This window comes from Gossypium arboreum, chromosome 6 (assembly GCF_025698485.1).
Source record: "Gossypium arboreum isolate Shixiya-1 chromosome 6, ASM2569848v2, whole genome shotgun sequence".
NCBI classification, from domain to species: Eukaryota; Viridiplantae; Streptophyta; class Magnoliopsida; order Malvales; family Malvaceae; genus Gossypium; species Gossypium arboreum.
The window spans coordinates 13,564,476-13,580,634 of NC_069075.1; the positions used below are offsets into that span (position 1 = coordinate 13,564,476).

General features: G+C 34.8%; 3 protein-coding genes and 1 non-coding gene across 4 annotated transcripts; 3 read left to right on the forward strand and 1 right to left on the reverse strand.

The window, feature by feature from the left end:
- Positions 1-387: 387 nt before the first annotated feature.
- TRNAR-UCU (transfer RNA arginine (anticodon UCU)) lies at positions 388-460 on the forward strand. The gene has a single exon. It is a non-coding gene; the product is annotated as a tRNA-Arg (tRNA).
- A 102-nt stretch (positions 461-562) lies between these two features.
- LOC108485557 (uncharacterized) lies at positions 563-3,817 on the forward strand. Its single transcript, XM_017789413.2, has 2 exons — positions 563-701; positions 2,333-3,817. Exon 2 carries the CDS (start codon positions 2,334-2,336, stop codon positions 3,555-3,557), a length of 1,224 nt encoding a protein of 407 aa, XP_017644902.1. The 5' UTR covers positions 563-701; position 2,333; the 3' UTR covers positions 3,558-3,817.
- A 159-nt stretch (positions 3,818-3,976) lies between these two features.
- LOC108485558 (mediator of RNA polymerase II transcription subunit 21) lies at positions 3,977-6,034 on the forward strand. The gene is made up of 4 exons (XM_017789414.2): positions 3,977-4,375; positions 4,469-4,546; positions 4,635-4,686; positions 5,544-6,034. The coding sequence occupies exons 1-4, from the start codon at positions 4,169-4,171 to the stop codon at positions 5,618-5,620; spliced, it is 414 nt and encodes a 137-aa protein (XP_017644903.1). The 5' UTR covers positions 3,977-4,168; the 3' UTR covers positions 5,621-6,034.
- Positions 5,766-13,230, reverse strand: LOC108485556 (uncharacterized). The gene is made up of 18 exons (XM_017789412.2): positions 12,330-13,230; positions 11,700-12,171; positions 11,525-11,610; positions 11,189-11,302; positions 10,895-11,083; positions 10,734-10,799; positions 10,409-10,465; positions 10,096-10,218; positions 9,898-10,014; positions 9,524-9,631; positions 9,298-9,433; positions 8,819-8,956; positions 8,215-8,391; positions 7,319-8,130; positions 6,823-7,012; positions 6,406-6,631; positions 6,165-6,320; positions 5,766-6,067 (listed from the first exon to the last, which is right to left on the reverse strand). Exons 1-18 carry the CDS (start codon positions 12,963-12,965, stop codon positions 5,968-5,970), a joined length of 3,903 nt encoding a protein of 1,300 aa, XP_017644901.1. The 5' UTR covers positions 12,966-13,230; the 3' UTR covers positions 5,766-5,967.
- Between the last annotated feature and the right edge of the window lie 2,929 nt (positions 13,231-16,159).

Consider the following 16,159-nt stretch of genomic DNA (forward strand, 5'->3'; position numbering starts at 1 on the left):
ATATGACAAGGAGATGGGAAAGACACAAGTATTTTAACCCAATACAAGGAAAGAAAAATGATAAACAAATCAAATATGTATATAAAGATATATAGGTGGATGTGATAGGATAGGTGTCTACAGCAGTAATATCAGCAATTAGATGCATTGAAACACTATGAAATAAAACATGTTGTGTTGCTCTCTAAGTCTTCCTATGTGCAGTAGCAATTGAAACACTATCAACAGCCATATCAATTGCTAAATTACCCACAATCTAGCTACGTTTATTCAAAGGGATACCCAATTGAAACACTAGAAGCTATTCAAAGTTGGCTTCTTTGTTGGGGTATAGCTTATTACACATACTTGGGGCAATAAGTAAATAATTTGGAAAGCGAAACAAAAGCGCCTGTGGCCTAATGGATAAGGCGTCTGACTTCTAATCAGACGATTGTGGGTTCGAGTCCCACCAGGCGTGAGCTGTTGTTTTATTATAGTTTTTGAGTTGTTTCAAATGGGCCCATTTCAGGCCCAATGAACCAAACAACTACTCCAATGGAAATCTCGAAAAGTAAAAAAGGTACAAAACAATTAAAAAATGAGTAAAATTTTTGGTTTGCTTACTTACTTTACTGATTATTATTATCTTGATAATTTATCTCACCCACCATTTTTTTCACTCAGCTGATTTGGATTTTAGAATCTCCAACAGAACAAAGGTACATATCCTTTCTTTTCTTTCTTTCAATTTAAATACTGTAGCTTTTGTGGAAACATGGCGTTAACAATTTTGTTTTAAGTGAAATAAACACAATTCAATAGTAATTTGTTTTTCTTTTATATTATTGTATTTGGGATTATTTTGGGTTAGTTCATAACTTAGCTGAAAAAGCCTCAGATTCATTACCCTCTTTAGATTGTTAACAAATAATAAAATAAGATGGTACTTTCTTTGATTTCTACCCCATTGAAAAAATCTGAGATACTTGAAATGTGTCAAAAAAGCTGTATTTTCTGTTTTTAAGGTTATGATTAAGGGCTCAAAACAATGTTGTTTTGTTGCAAATGGGAAGTTTGCCCCCTTCGAATGTTTTTCGGATTCGAGTTTCGGGTTTTATGTCTGTTATGCACAGATATTAGAACTGTCTGTTTCATCCTTGTTTTTTTTTTTCCTTAAATATATGACAACATTGTTGTTTTCTCAAGTCTCAATATCCTTTGATAATGTGAGAACTTGGGATAAGAAATCATAGTTTAAAGTTTAAAATGGGGATTTGCTTAGCATTTTCAGTGGCAGGTATATTGCTGCATGCACAATTTAGACAATCAAGCAAAACCTATGGACTTGAAAAAGACTTTAGCTCTGTGTCAGAATTTCTTGTATCTGCTTACACATCCTTGACAAATCATGTCTGTATTTTTATCTTATCCCAAAAATTGTTCCAGAAAATGACTGTTCTCTTAGGCTTTGCTTGGTAGAGTGGAAAGAAAATTGGAAAGATGGAAGATTGAAGGGGTAGAAAACTAGAGGGATGGAAAACATAATTTTTCTTTCCATACGTGTGCTTGGTAGGAAAGATGAAAAACTGGATCCATTGCTTGGTAGAGTTGAAAAATGAAAGGAAAGCAAATAAAATTTTTGAAAAATATATAATTTTGATCTAACAGACACCTCTCTTGCATTTTCTCTCCTCTCATCTTCCCTATTTGGAAGGATTGGTTTCTATGCATTAGGATGGAAATGGTCATCTCTCCTATTTTTCTTCCTCACTTTTCTTCCCTACCAAGCACACCCTTAGAGATGGCAAGGTCTTAGAGATCCTGATATCCCTAGCTCTTATTTTGTGAGCTTTTGTTCCAACTGTTTGTAGCATTAGCAACACCTATCATGAATGTATATTGCCTGCTTAGCTGTACAAATTTTTCGGAACCATCGGTGTAAGATTGAATATGACAAGACATGTCATAATCAAATCTATATCCATCAGGTTTGTTCTTGGGTCTAACTATATGGCATTTAGCACTTATCAATATTGAAATTTTAGACCAGAAACTGACTCTACTCCAAGAAAGACACTTACCTAATGCACCAATAGGTGGTCATCTTATGTTAATAATGATCTAGAGGGTCTTTTGTTATAGTTTGGTACACTTGATTCTTCTGAAATATGGTTGATTAGTATGGCAAAAGAAGCGGTATCTTGATCAACAACAAATTTGTATGATTTTTCTAATGCACTCTGTTCTTATTTGCTCATTGCAATTCTTTTCTGATTGCTAGTAAACTCGAAAAGCTTATAGCAAAAAGAATTATGATAAGATGGTATAAATTGTGCATCCATCTTTGCAGGATGAGCAGCAAGAATCAAGGGGTAAGCTTAACTTCCTCAGCAGAAACCCCTATGAAGCGGAAACGTGGGGACTACACACCTGCAACACCTGAATCTGACAATCTGAAGAGAAACAAGCAGAGTGAGTGGATAAGTGACCCTGCCTCTTCTGACATGTTAGGTCAGATGGTTTCTGGTGTCATTGAAGGTTCATTTGATGCTGGGTATGTTCTTCATGTTAAGGTAGGTGATACCAACACACATCTTAGAGGTCTTGTTTTTCTACCGGGGCTATTTGCTCCCATTACCAATGCGAACGATGTGGCTCCTCATGCTAAGATGCACAAAAGAAAAGATATTCCTATCCCATTTGTAAACCTCCATGGTCATCTCCATGTTTTGAGTCCATCAGGGAAAAGTGAGAAGCCGGTTGAGCAAAAAAATGACGCATCTAACCGTCATGACCGAGGTCTACACATGGGGCTTGAGCCTGGTGCCTCGGTTGCTGGTGAGAGCCAATTTGCTTCTATTCTAATTCCTCCAGCTAGTAACTTGCCAATAAATGAAGCTGGTCTTGCCTTACGACAAAAGGTCATGCAAGAACAAAGCTCGGATTCTGGATTACATAATGAGAAAGCTGTTGGACAGCATCAGTCACTTCAGGGATTTGAAGCCTTCAAACAGATGAAAGGGCCAAGTATTAATGTAGAGGCAACTAAAGCTTCTGAGCTATCTGCAGAATTTGCTGCTACTTTGCAAGCTACTGAAACAATAAATCTGAAGCCTCAGATTCAATACAAAGCCCTGAGTTCTGAGCTTAAGCCGCAGGCATTGATTCATGATCATGACACGATAAGCCTTGACATTGGCAACAACCAAACTCCCCAAATTTCTGAATCTGAAACTCAGGCCATGGCTTGTGACGCTGGAATCAACATGTTTGGTAAACAGGCTTCATCAAGGCAAGACACCCAGTCAGAGCTTGGTCAGAAGTATATGGACGGATTATTTGCTAGTGATGATGTTACGACTAGTGCAACAGCTCCATGCTCTGCATCCATGACTGGCCTACCAGTAATGATATGTGGGGCAGATACTATTCCATTTGAACCCAAGTCTGGTGCCGAAGAATCTGTTCTTCCAACAATGGTTGTCCCTGAAGTTAACAGTTCCCTAGTTACCACTGCCAACACTTACAGTGTGGAATCCAATGCCAAAGATGCCACTCCACCACCACATTCTTAGGTTTTTCGAGTTACAAAAATAGAATGAGGCTTGCAAGGCAAGGCTTGAAAGATGGGCAGTGAATGTCGTGACCGAGAATAGTTGAGAGAGTTTTTAAGGCAAATGCTTAATTTAGGTACTATTTGTCTCTAATTTGGATTATTTATGATTGTGACGGAAACTCTTTGCAGTCTTATGACTTGGTTTCTAGTTCCATTCCCATATGCTTCTATTATATGGCAAAAAAATCAGCAATCAAAACCCAGTTATTAGAAGGAAAATCTCCCAAAACAGGATAATTGATTCAACATGGTGCAACGAATAAACAAATGGGCCTAGTGAGGCCTTTTTCTTTTGATCAAACAATTCCAAATCCATGGGGTTTAGGGTTTGAAACAATACATAATTTCGTGGGCCAAATGACTCCCTATTTTTAACCTACGTAAGCCCATGTGATTTTTCCCCTTCGAGGCTGGCTCCCTACTCAAAGTTGAGCTCCCCTTCAAAGTTGATGCTTTACCTGCATCCCGTCTTTGGGTTCTCAGATTTAAGCAGTTTACGAAGCTCCAAGATCGAATTTTCTGAAAGTTAAGATTCGTAAGATTTGAGTTTTTTCTCGCGGTTTTAAGAAGATGGATATCATTTCCCAATTACAAGAACAAGTAAATTCTATAGCAGCCCTAACTTTCAACACATTTGGGACACTGCAACGAGATGCTCCACCCGTTAGGCTCTCCCCTAATTACCCAGAACCCCCTTCCAATCCCACCGAGGACTCTGCCAATTTCGCCGATCAACCTAAGCTCATGAGTGCTGCTCTTGTTAAGGCTGCTAAACAGGTCAGAATTTCTGGGAATCAATCGGTACTCTAATTACAGTTAGATCCCATGTGGGGATGATATTAGTGATTATTGCTCCGGGTATTTCCACAGTTCGATGCATTGGTTGCTGCACTTCCACCTTCAGAAGGCGGTGAAGAAGCTCAACTTAGAAGGATTGCTGAACTCCAAGTAATATAGTTTGTTCAATAATGTTGTTCGTTTTAAATTAGTTGTTGGAATTTTCTGTTTTCATTTTCATTTTACCCCTGTTGTCTAGGCTGAAAATGATGCTGTAGGCCAAGAACTTCAGAAACAACTGGAGGCTGCTGGTACCTTTCCCCCATCCTTTTTACATTCTTTTTTATGTAGACTTGGCTTGGGAGTGAATGTGTAGATTTGCTTTTCCAAGTCCTTGAAAAGCTATATTCCCCGAATCCAGATATGGATTGAGTAGTGGTGTTGTAGCAACATAATCATCTTCCATCTTCTTATAGATAAATAAGAGAGTGAGTTAGGCTGCGCATTTTCAAAATATGTTTGAGCAGTGGCCAAGGGCCAGTTCTTTATTGCTTTTGAAAAGTTCAGTGGAGAACTGTTTTTTGAGAAGTACTTTTGAAAAGTGCTTTGGAAAAATTTATGTTGTATGCAAGACATAGGATGTTTGCTTCATCTCTCATTCGTTTAAACTTTCAGTTCATTTTGATCTACTAGTATTTGTGTTGTTTGGTCAAATTCAGCTATTAGACTTTGTACTTTGCTTAAGTTTTGGATTTAGTACTTGGTACTTTTTCAAATTTTGAAATTGTAGTCTTAACAGCAGTTAAATCTGTTTGGTTAAATTCTACTATTAGTCCTGAATTATGCTTAAAAGTTGTAAATTTAGTCCATGTTATCCGACACAACCATTTTTAGTCATTACATTTTTCAAGTTTCAAATTTTCAATCTTAATGTAGACGTCAGACATTAAATCTATTAATTAGTTTTCTTTATTTTGAATAATATGTTAAAATAGCAAGCTGACATGATATTACACATGCAATAACCTATTTGCCGCTTCAAAATTTTAAAATAGCAAATCAAAGTACAGGGACTAATAGCAGATTTTAACCTATGTTGTTTTTTACCTAGAGAAATTAAGCTCCCCAGTTTAAAGTTCTAACTATCTGTATGTTATTTCCTTACCAGAGAAGGAACTGAAACAGGTTCAGGAGTTATTCAGTCAAGCAGCAGATAATTGTCTCAACTTGAAGAAACCAGATTGAATTCATTTCCTTGAACAATCCCTCCTTCCATGTTTAATTTTATTGTCTTTATATTTGTTTAATCCTAGGTTTCTAAAGGTTTATTTATATACTCAAAAGTTTGTACAAAATGTTCCACCTGGGCTTTTGATTCTCTGCACTAGAATTCAATCAAATTACTCTTTTATGTTTGTGAAAAAACCATGTTTACTGTTCCAATAGCAGTGTCAGTGTGCATCTAACAATTCAAATCATATTCATTTGCAAAGAATAGAATCTGAATCAGTCACACATACAACAACAAACACAACCTTTGCATTGAGGATGCAAATCAGTCACATATCAACATTTGCTAACAGATACGATAATTACTGGATTCGATAACCATTTGTTATCAGTCTAAGAAGTTGGACTGCCTTCTTCAATCTTCTATCTGTGTTCTCTTTTAGGACAACAGTACGAGGATTCCTGTAGGATAAGAAAACGTCAGTTGTAGGTCATTTTTCTTCCAACAAGAGACATGTTTCTAAAGGGAAATTAGCTTTTATAGTAAAAAAAGTCTGACCTTTTTTCAGTGTTCAATTTCCTTGTAAGCTCTTCAACAAGAGTGTGTAGTCTCTTCAAAAGAGCAGGAAACTTATGTACAGCTTTCACACCTTTCGGATTTGAACATATCTTCTTCAAGATCTCGGAAGCAATAAAGTAACCTTCTTCCTTGTTCCTGGAAATATGTATATTATAACCAAATCAGGAACAAAACAACATAAGATGTACCATTTTCTGATTAAGTTGGAAAATAGGAAAACCTGAGTATCTCCCATAAGATTATCTCAACTGATGGAGGAGTGTCGATTAACACTTCGGCCAAATGGGGATATCGGGCTAAGTTTCTGAGGGTTGAGAGTGCATGCTTTAGAACCTGCTGATCAGGGATGCTTCGACTGGCTGACCGAATCTGTTTCAGTAGAATGCCGATTGCACCCGCAGCCACAAGTTCTTCACAGCATTTCTGAGAATGGGCTGTTGCCATATCTGCAAATTGAGTATAATCATAAGCATGTAGATTCAAATCTCATTTTAGCTTTATCAAACTAGCCTCTGCTCATTAATAGGTGCCCTTTATATTCGATCATATTATTTTAGTGTATGTCAAATCATGATGATTATATTTTCATCTATGTTGATCCGACTCTTTATTTTCTTGAATATATGGAAAAACATACCCAAGGTCTCACAATGGTGAAGAATGCCACTGATGCTTTTCATGCTTAGTAGTACTGAAAGTGCTGATAAAAGTCTGTTAATAATACGTTTGCTATCATCAACGTTCTTAGCAGACTCCACCATTCTCAAGCGTAAATCCTTTAGCTGCCCTCTCGATTCTTTCCGGGCAACATAACCTTTCCAATGAGACTACCAAATTCACAAGGAAAAATGAAGTAGAATAAATTTACTTAAAATTGGGTAAGACATGCAAGTGAACATTCAAAGAATATATATTAAGCACATTAGCAAAAGGATGAGTATTGATTAAGCCAGCAATTTTAACTAAATGTGCCATAGTTCCAAATATAAACCAAGCCAAATATTTAGTGCAATCGATTGTAACAAGTAGAAACATCTTATTCTTATAGAGATATATCAGTTTGACCATAGGATGAAGGCAGCTTAAGAAATACGAGGAAACTTCATAACATAAACATGGGAGAGACAACTTACTTGGATCATAACAACAAGATACCTATATCTCCGAGCTTCTCTCCTTGCCATCCATCCACGCACAAAAGATTGAATGATGATCGCTGAACTGTTGGGATTTTTATATTGTTGATAAGTTCTCAAGCATTTTTGCAGTCGGAAATTGCTCTGAATTTTAATTATTGCTTGCTTTTTCTTCATACAATTCCTTCTTAACTGCCAACCACGGAAATGACTCTGAATTTTAATTATTGCTTGCTTCTTCTTCATAAAATTCCTTCTTAACTGCCAACCACGGAAATGACTCTGAATTCTGGTTGCAGCTAAGCTCTGGTTCTGAAGAGTTCTACAGATAAATTCCTTCCAAGCATTCTGAAAGGCCCTCCAACATTTTAGCCGTCGGAAATTACTTTGAATTTTTGTTATTGCTTGCTTCTGCTTCATAAACCTCATCCTCAACCTCCAACCGCGACAATAGCTCTGAATTTTAGTTGCAGCGTAAGTTCGTTTGTGTAGAGATCTGTGAAGAAAATTCTTCCATGCAATCTGAATCCTGGTTGCCGCTTCTATTTCTCTATTATTTAGACCCTTGACTTGGCACTTAGGAGATGCATTCTCAGTGCAAGCATGACCAAGAATGTGGTATGACCTCACCATCCAACCACGAACATATTTTTGAATTACAATGGCAGCTTTGACAGGGTCAAGACAGGATGCATCTCGTCTTTGAGCTATATAAATCTTTGCTGGTTGCTGTGTGAGCAACACCGATTTTCTTAAATTAACAAAATTGTGTCTCTCAACAATAAGCGTTGCAACTCTCTTGAGTTCTTCTGGCAAAGTGAGGGTCAAAAATTGAAGTGAGAAACTTGGAAATGAAAAATGTATATAACAAAAATGCTTACAAGAGCAAATACCAGCTCGAAATTCCTGACCACTGGCAGAACAGAATTTGTTGATCTTTGTATTTTTCTTTATGGTCAACCAGGTCCTTACAACAGTTTGGACTAAACAGATTGCTTTCATCATCTTCAGAAAATTACGACGCTCTTTCAGTCGTCTATAGTGAGACTGTATGATTGTTGCAGCATTTTCTGGAGCATCATGCAGGAGTTGCAAGGTTAAACGAAGAATATTACTTTCCACAAAGATGCTATTTATGGTGAATGCAATGAAAGGTCATAGAAGTCAAAGATACCATATTAAGTTAAATTTGAGTAAGCGATAAAATCAAGACAACCTTAGAAAAATGCATAAATTTTCAAGTATAGTTTCCATATCCAGAGTTTTGAACTCGCTGTGAACAGATTTCCCATGATAACTTGAATTAACAAGAATGCGACAACAATCAATGAATATCAAAATCAAATTGCTTAAGAAGAAAAAACAGCTAAATAATACTGAAAAAACAGCTAACCGTATTGAGCTCCTAGTTAGTGTTGACAATACATCAACCTGAAGCAGGATAATGGAAAAAGAAAACTATTACCAAAATTAACTAGAGAAGGAGCACAAAGTAACCTCTTAAAATGTCAAAGCTTGTCTTCTGAGCTGTGGAACAATTCGAAATAGAAGTGGCGGATCTTACAGAACTCCTGTAGTTTTGTTCTGTCATATTTCGCCACCAAGCCTGAATGGCCTTAAACTTTTTAGCAGCATCTGCATAAATGGAATGCAAGAGGGAATAAAGACCAGATTTAGTGCCCGATTCCAAAGGCTTGAACATTTAGTTTCCCGTTGATACAAAAAAAAAAAAAACATTTAGTTTCCTGGAAAATGTGAAAACTTCTCATAATAATTTCCTTAAACTAATCACATCAAAAAAGTACATAAGCACACAAATATATATATCTACTCATGCCAATGCACATCACACACAGACTGTATATAAAATATTTAAAATGCTTTGCTCATCACTAACATTAAAAGCCACGAAAAACAACCCTAAAGGATCAGACAGACTAATACTCTGGATTGACAAGAACCATTATTAGAATAACCTTTAGTGGTATCTATGTCTCTTTCCTTATTGTGCACAACGGTATCTGAACTTGCTGACTGTCTTTGAGTTAATGAATGCCTCCTCTCTAGGCTTTGGCAACCGCAACCCAGTAGTTTATGGAAATTCAACTGATCCTGGCAAAAAAATAGAAGAGCTCTTGAAGTGTTTTCTTAGCTATGACAAGATCAAATTGTTCATAAAAGACTTCTGGAATCAGGCGTTACCACATTTTTCTTGACAATAAGCTGGGACAACAGGAAAACGAGCAAAATTACTACACTCTGATCACTGACTGCGCCATTATGCTCAAGTAAGTCGCTTATTTGCAGAACCTATACAACACCACATGCAGACAGTAAGATGTACAATAATATTTTGACAAATAAACAAGTAAATTCCACATGCACAATCACCATTTAAACCACAATTTATCACTTAACACTGTTTTACCTCAAAGGGGGAAAAATCAGCTTTTAAAACATTAGCAGCATCTCTCATAATCTCACTTTTACCACACTTTATCAAGATTTTTAAGTAAATCAGAAATGTATAAGTAAACGGTACATAATCACTTAATAAGCACTAAACCAAACATTACCTCAGGAAAATTTCCCAATAATGTTGTCAGCTTCTGTGATAATATAAAATTGTGAACTGCATCTGTGTAATCAGTAGCAGACATGATTGATTTTTCACCTCTTGGTTCATGAGAATCCTGTTAAGGCATAATAATAAGATAATAATACATATCACAGTAGAAAAGAATGAAAACATTGGGACAGAGAATCTGCAGTACCTTGTTAGAACAAGAACAAGACAGTTCTCTGCGGAAGTAATAATCAAGCAAACACCATATGGCTTTTCCATTATCCAGAGAAGAAAAGCTATCAATCTTAAGATCATACTTTCCACAAATTGCCTACAACATTCATTTATATTCTTATTAACTGCAATGAAAAGAATAAAAATGCAAATTTTAAAGAGTAACCATGAAGAAAAAGAAAATTCCCTAAGCACAACTATTTTGATTAACAAGTATATCAGACAAAAAGTTACCTGAAAGGTGCAGAAGAAGAAGAAAGTAATATGGTTATGAAATAACAGAATACCTGGATCCAGTTTAAAAGTATTCCCATAAGAGTGGAATTGATTACATTCAAGCTATCCTGTAGTAACCATAGAAAAATGAAACTGAAAATATGAACACTAGGAAACCTTAATATACAAAAGAAAAAAAAAACATTAAAAAATGAACTTATCTAGGTTTTCTAGTACTTAAGCATAAAGCTACTTGCTATACTTCCTACATGCACTTCTTTTTTTCTGTAATGAATTGAAAAACTAAATCAATTATCCAGACCTCCCTATTCCCCACTTCCCACACTTATCACCCCCCTTTTTCTCATAAGAACTCAAGGAAAGTCTCAAGCGTACCATTTTAAAGCCACCTATTTTGGATATCTCATCAGCAATAGTTGTTTTATCAATCAGAAGAGGCAGCTGCAAGTTCAATGAAAACAGAAATGAGAGAGAATGGTATTAACATTGGCAAAAAAAAACTTATCTAAAAATTTCAGATAGATGAATTAGCAAACCTGTAAGTGAACAAATATATTCCACAGCAAGGACAGAGTGAGTTCCTTATCCCCACTAGCAACATCATCTCCTGTAATCCTCAATCCGTCTTCATCACATAGCATGACACCAGCCTGTTTCAAATATTCCAGGGCAACACCACAATTGGCCAAATTCTTTTTCTGCGTATCTGAAGGAACTACTATTTTCTGCACATGCAACAAGCTGCTGAGTTAAAATTACATTCCATGGGCTGCTTAAAATAACTAATTTATCCTGATGTGTTAATTTTAGGGGATGTGAGAAATACTAACCATGAGGATAGAGGGGTCATGTCGCAAAAGTTGAATTACTCTACAGAGCCGCACCCCGTCTTGAAAATCCAAGAATAAATCCGATACTTGGAAATTGAACTCAACAAGGGCAGACTGCATCAAGGTATATTTGGATAGTAAAAAGAATAAGAAAAGGAGCTGAACTTATAATTTCGTACTTCAAGTATGATATAGAGTTGATGATGTATAATCATCAGCATAAAGTGCCCCCAAAATAAGTTAAAGATGATTAGTGTTCAAAACATGCAAATGGTATATACATATGAATCCACAAGCACATAAGAACTATACATGGATTAAATGTAAACCGCATACCTGCTGATGAGAAACTTTGTAACCTACAATCACTAGATGTGCGAGAAGATTACCTTCTCCACGCATAACATCAGATGACAGAAAATCTAGTTCCATATCATAATTAAGACAAAGTTAGCATATATAGCTTTAAATTACGCAACAAAAACATTCAAGCAAGAAGCAATAGAATTACCATTAAGGACTTGACGACTTGATTTTATACCAGATGAAACTGTGAACAGAAGAGGAGAACCTCCATCCACTCCATCAATACCGTACTTAAGACGAAGAGTGGTCTGAGATTTAGCTCGATCAAGGATAAGAACAAGCAACAAAATTCTCTTCAATATAACATTCCCCAAATTCTCATAGTATCCCGGTCTGTATAAGCCTTCGACCTTCTTGTTATAAGCATAAGCCTTTGCGAGCCCAGAGTGCGAGAAAAACTGCTTTTCTATAACCATCTTCAAAAATGAAATATCTTGCATGGAACTATTATCTCCATCAGATGATAACAGGGAATCACCGCCAAAAATAATATACAACCCGATTCGGAGCCAAATAGGGTTGTAAGACATCAGAAGTTTAGTAGCATTTTCCTTCATTCTAACATCAGTAACTATAGGGCAATGTGCCTTCATTTTTAGCCTCCCTTCATCTATATTCTGAAAATTAATTAAGAACGGCAATAAGACTGCAATGCCACCACTAACTAATTAAAAATATACTTACATATGAGCAAATCATCACTAGTTTAACAGTCATTCCTACATAGAAAAGTGAAGAGAAAAAGAAAAAAGAAACGAAATTAGAGAAGTGAAACCTTAACGACTTGAGTCATGGCATTGAGAATCTCCTTGCAATTTCCCAAACTCAAATAAACCCGCATCCGCAGCTTCAAATCATCGAAACTACAAACTTCGTTCAAGGAAGACCTCAAAATCGAATACTTGGTGCTGGAGATATCCGCGGCTATGTTTTCCTCTGATTCATCCCCTCTCCACCACAACTCCCTCATCCTTTTGGGGCTTCTCCAGGTACTATCCACTCGAACAACATTGCTATCGTCGCTGCCATTAATGGAGAGATCACATCCACAAGACTTGGGATTCTGGAAGAGGAAATTCAACCAAACGGTGAGAGATTTGGACAATGACTTAAGCGATTGTTCTTTCTTGAGCTGTTCCTTGCGAGCCGACTGAGATTGCTGCAGCTCGAAGGCTTTGAGCTTCGCTGCGGCAGCGACTTTGGATCTGGAGCGGGAAGAGGAAGGAGCAAAGGAAGGTCGAGAACGGTGACGAAATGACGAAGAAGTCCTCGGGGTTTGCTTGGAAGCAGTGAAGGACTGAGGACATGGTGAGTGGAAAATGGGAAGCTTGGAAGGGCGATTGGGGGTCTTGAAGTTGGAAATGTCTTTGAAAATGAAAGAAGAAGACGAAGTAAGATGTTCTTCCTCCATTTTTGGTTTAAATTTGATCAATAAATTCAAAATTTTCAGCGAATTTATTGGGAGAGAAAGAGGTCTTTTGCAGCAGAGAAAGAATTAATTTAGTGGGTGAGCAGTGCAGGGAAGAGGAAAAGGAGAGGGAGGTTCTTTTTTTGAATTTGAATATCAGGAGCTGGCCAGTAACGTTACAATGAAGCCGGGTCCGGAGACACGTGGGGAAGCCGGCTAATAGCTTTCACTCGTGTTTTTTGTGATTGAGTTTTAAAAGATTGAGTTAGCCCCCGAAGCTGTATCTTAAAGAATATTTTATATTAGTAGTGTAAATTGCGATCCTGTCAATCCAACCCAAACAAAAATGGTATGTTTGTACCCTCGTCGTAATTTTGACACGTATTCAAGTTTATCACTATATTATTTTTAGGGTGTCATTTAATTTTAAAATTTTTCATTTTAATCACTTCCATTAAATTTGTAAAGGGAAATCTCTCGTGGCATTCTAGCTAATTTTTGTTGTTTTCTACCTTTGGATATTAATATACACCTCATGCCTCCAAATAATTATTTTCCTTTATTTTTAACTGTTGGAGATCAACTCGATTGAGCAACGAACAAGTAAAAATAGTAGAAGAAATTAAGAAATTGAACACACAAATTTAACGTGAAAAAACCCCCTCCAAAGAGGATAAAAAATCATGGGTAAAGATAATTTTACTATAATGACAAAAAAACAAAGAGTATAAAAGATAGAGATAAAAACTAAACCCCGAAACCCAAAAACAAAGAACCCTCAAAACGTAAATATAAAATTCTCTAAAAGTGTTATGAGTTCTAATATTTTAATGGGTGTATTTTTTAAGGTTATAAAAGAACTTATTTCTAGGCTAAATTAGTAGGTCAAATAAATTATGTTAATAAATACTAAATATATTATAGTAATAAATACTAAATCTTTTAGAAAAAAAAATATATTTTGTTTAACTTTACTTGCAAGCAATCTCTTATTTTACTTAACAATCTTTACTTTGACACGAATTCTCACAACGCCATCTTTGTCAAAACCTGCCACAGGCCTATCTTAAACTATGCAAGAAATTAACTGAGTTGAATATGTACTTAGAAATTAGTAGACTTCTAGTGTCCAACTTGTGCACTGCCAAATTAAAACTAACCTGAGTTTAATTTTCATGAACACAATGTCCTAACTTTTCAAAATCTGCATAAAAAAGAGAATCTCTCGTCAACGAAACGATCATACATTTTTCCCTCCTATAACCAAGTTACCTCTGCTCCAAACGAGTTGATTTCGACTCCATAACCAATGAGGGACATCCGATTTCACCGGTCACTATAGAACCTTCCAGAATATAAAGACTATTAGTCCTTTTACTTTTTAACAAAACGAGAGCCCTACAATGCACCTTAATGTCGCTTGACTCGATGTTGATTCTACAACCTTTTGAATCTAAAATACTCATAACATAAGGAAGACGTATCATTTTGTTTTGTGTCCATATCAGTAAAAACATGCATGCATCTTGTTTTTAACCTAGTAATAGATATCACCGAAAACTATAATTTACCAAATTATAATTGTGCGAAAATGAAAAAGAAAACCCGGCATATCAATTTTTATCAATCGAAAGTCCACAAAATTGAAAATAAAAACCTTAAAATTTCAACCTAAATTCAATAAGATTTAACATGTGTATGACCCAAACACTAAATCTATATATTAAATTTATAAAATATTAAGAATAAATTATTTTAAAAAATCAATTCACTCTCAATTATTTGACATGACGAAGTTTAAATGCCACTTATTAAAATTGTAAAACTCTGATATAAAATTTAATAAACTAAGATATGCTATGTCAGATCATTAAGAATAAAAACTAGATGCGGCAGCATATCTTGTAGTATTAATTTTCCAAAGTAACATATGAGTGTTTTAGAGAAGGTAGATGGAACATATATATAATTTGAGGACTATAACCCTACTATGCACATTAACCTTAATTTTTTATCAACTTATCATTTATTTTGCCCATGCTTTTATTTAATAACTGAAGTTGATTATTTTTATTCAACTAATATTTTATGATGCTAAATAATAACATATAAATCTTTTTATTATATATGTGATATCTATATTATCCAACAATATAGTATAAAATTGTATATTTAAAATATCAATATAGCTTTATAAAAAGAATTTATTTTAAATCACACATTTTTTATGTTTAAAAACTATTAATATTAATCGATTGAGTCTTAGTTTGATTGACATCAATATTGTTGCCTGTGCAGAGGACATGAGTTCGAGTGTGTGAAGTACATTATCCTCCTATTTTAAGGTTGGGAGAGACTATAAATAATTTTAGGTATTGTACAAAAAGAACAGATATGATAATAACATATACTAAAATTAATGTTAAAAATATTAATATTAAAAATTAAAAAAAAAACCTTATTAATTTGTTAACTTTTTATTTATACCTAACAATAAAAGCTGAAGTCGCTTCGATTAGAAAATTTAAGTTATGAAGAGCCTGCCACGTAATCTTATAGTAATTTTGGATATTAACTTGAGTTCAACTAGTACCTCTAATGTAATTAAATTTAAGGTTTAATATTTATATTTTAATTTGATAAAATTTATAAAATTTATAAAATTTATTCAATTTAAAAAAGTTATATTTGTATTGTTTAATGTTTAAAATAATAAAGTATATAAATTTTTATACATTAATAATTTATTTTTCTTAAATTTTAACAAATTTTTTATATTTGTGTATGTTTATATTATCTTTCATAATGTGACATATTTACTTAATAATTATATTATCATATATTAAATAAATATTATATTTAAAATTTTAATATAATTTGTCGATCAATTTTAATTCAATTGATATCGACTCAATAAAAGAGGAGGTGAATTCAAGTGTACTAAAATACATTTCTCTTCTTATTTAAAAGTTAGGAGAGATTATACTTAGGCCATTGTATAAAATAAAAAAAAAACATAAATTCCTGAACCATGATGAGAGGCATATTTCTAGAATTGTCGCTAAAAGTAGGCGGTGGCCTTATGTCATAAGGCAATTAACCTCTAACAGAATAAGTAGTGCTACACCTAATTATATCCTTAAAGTCGAAGTATTTTCTCATTCCAATCTTGTGATGCCCTTGTCATGAACTCTTTT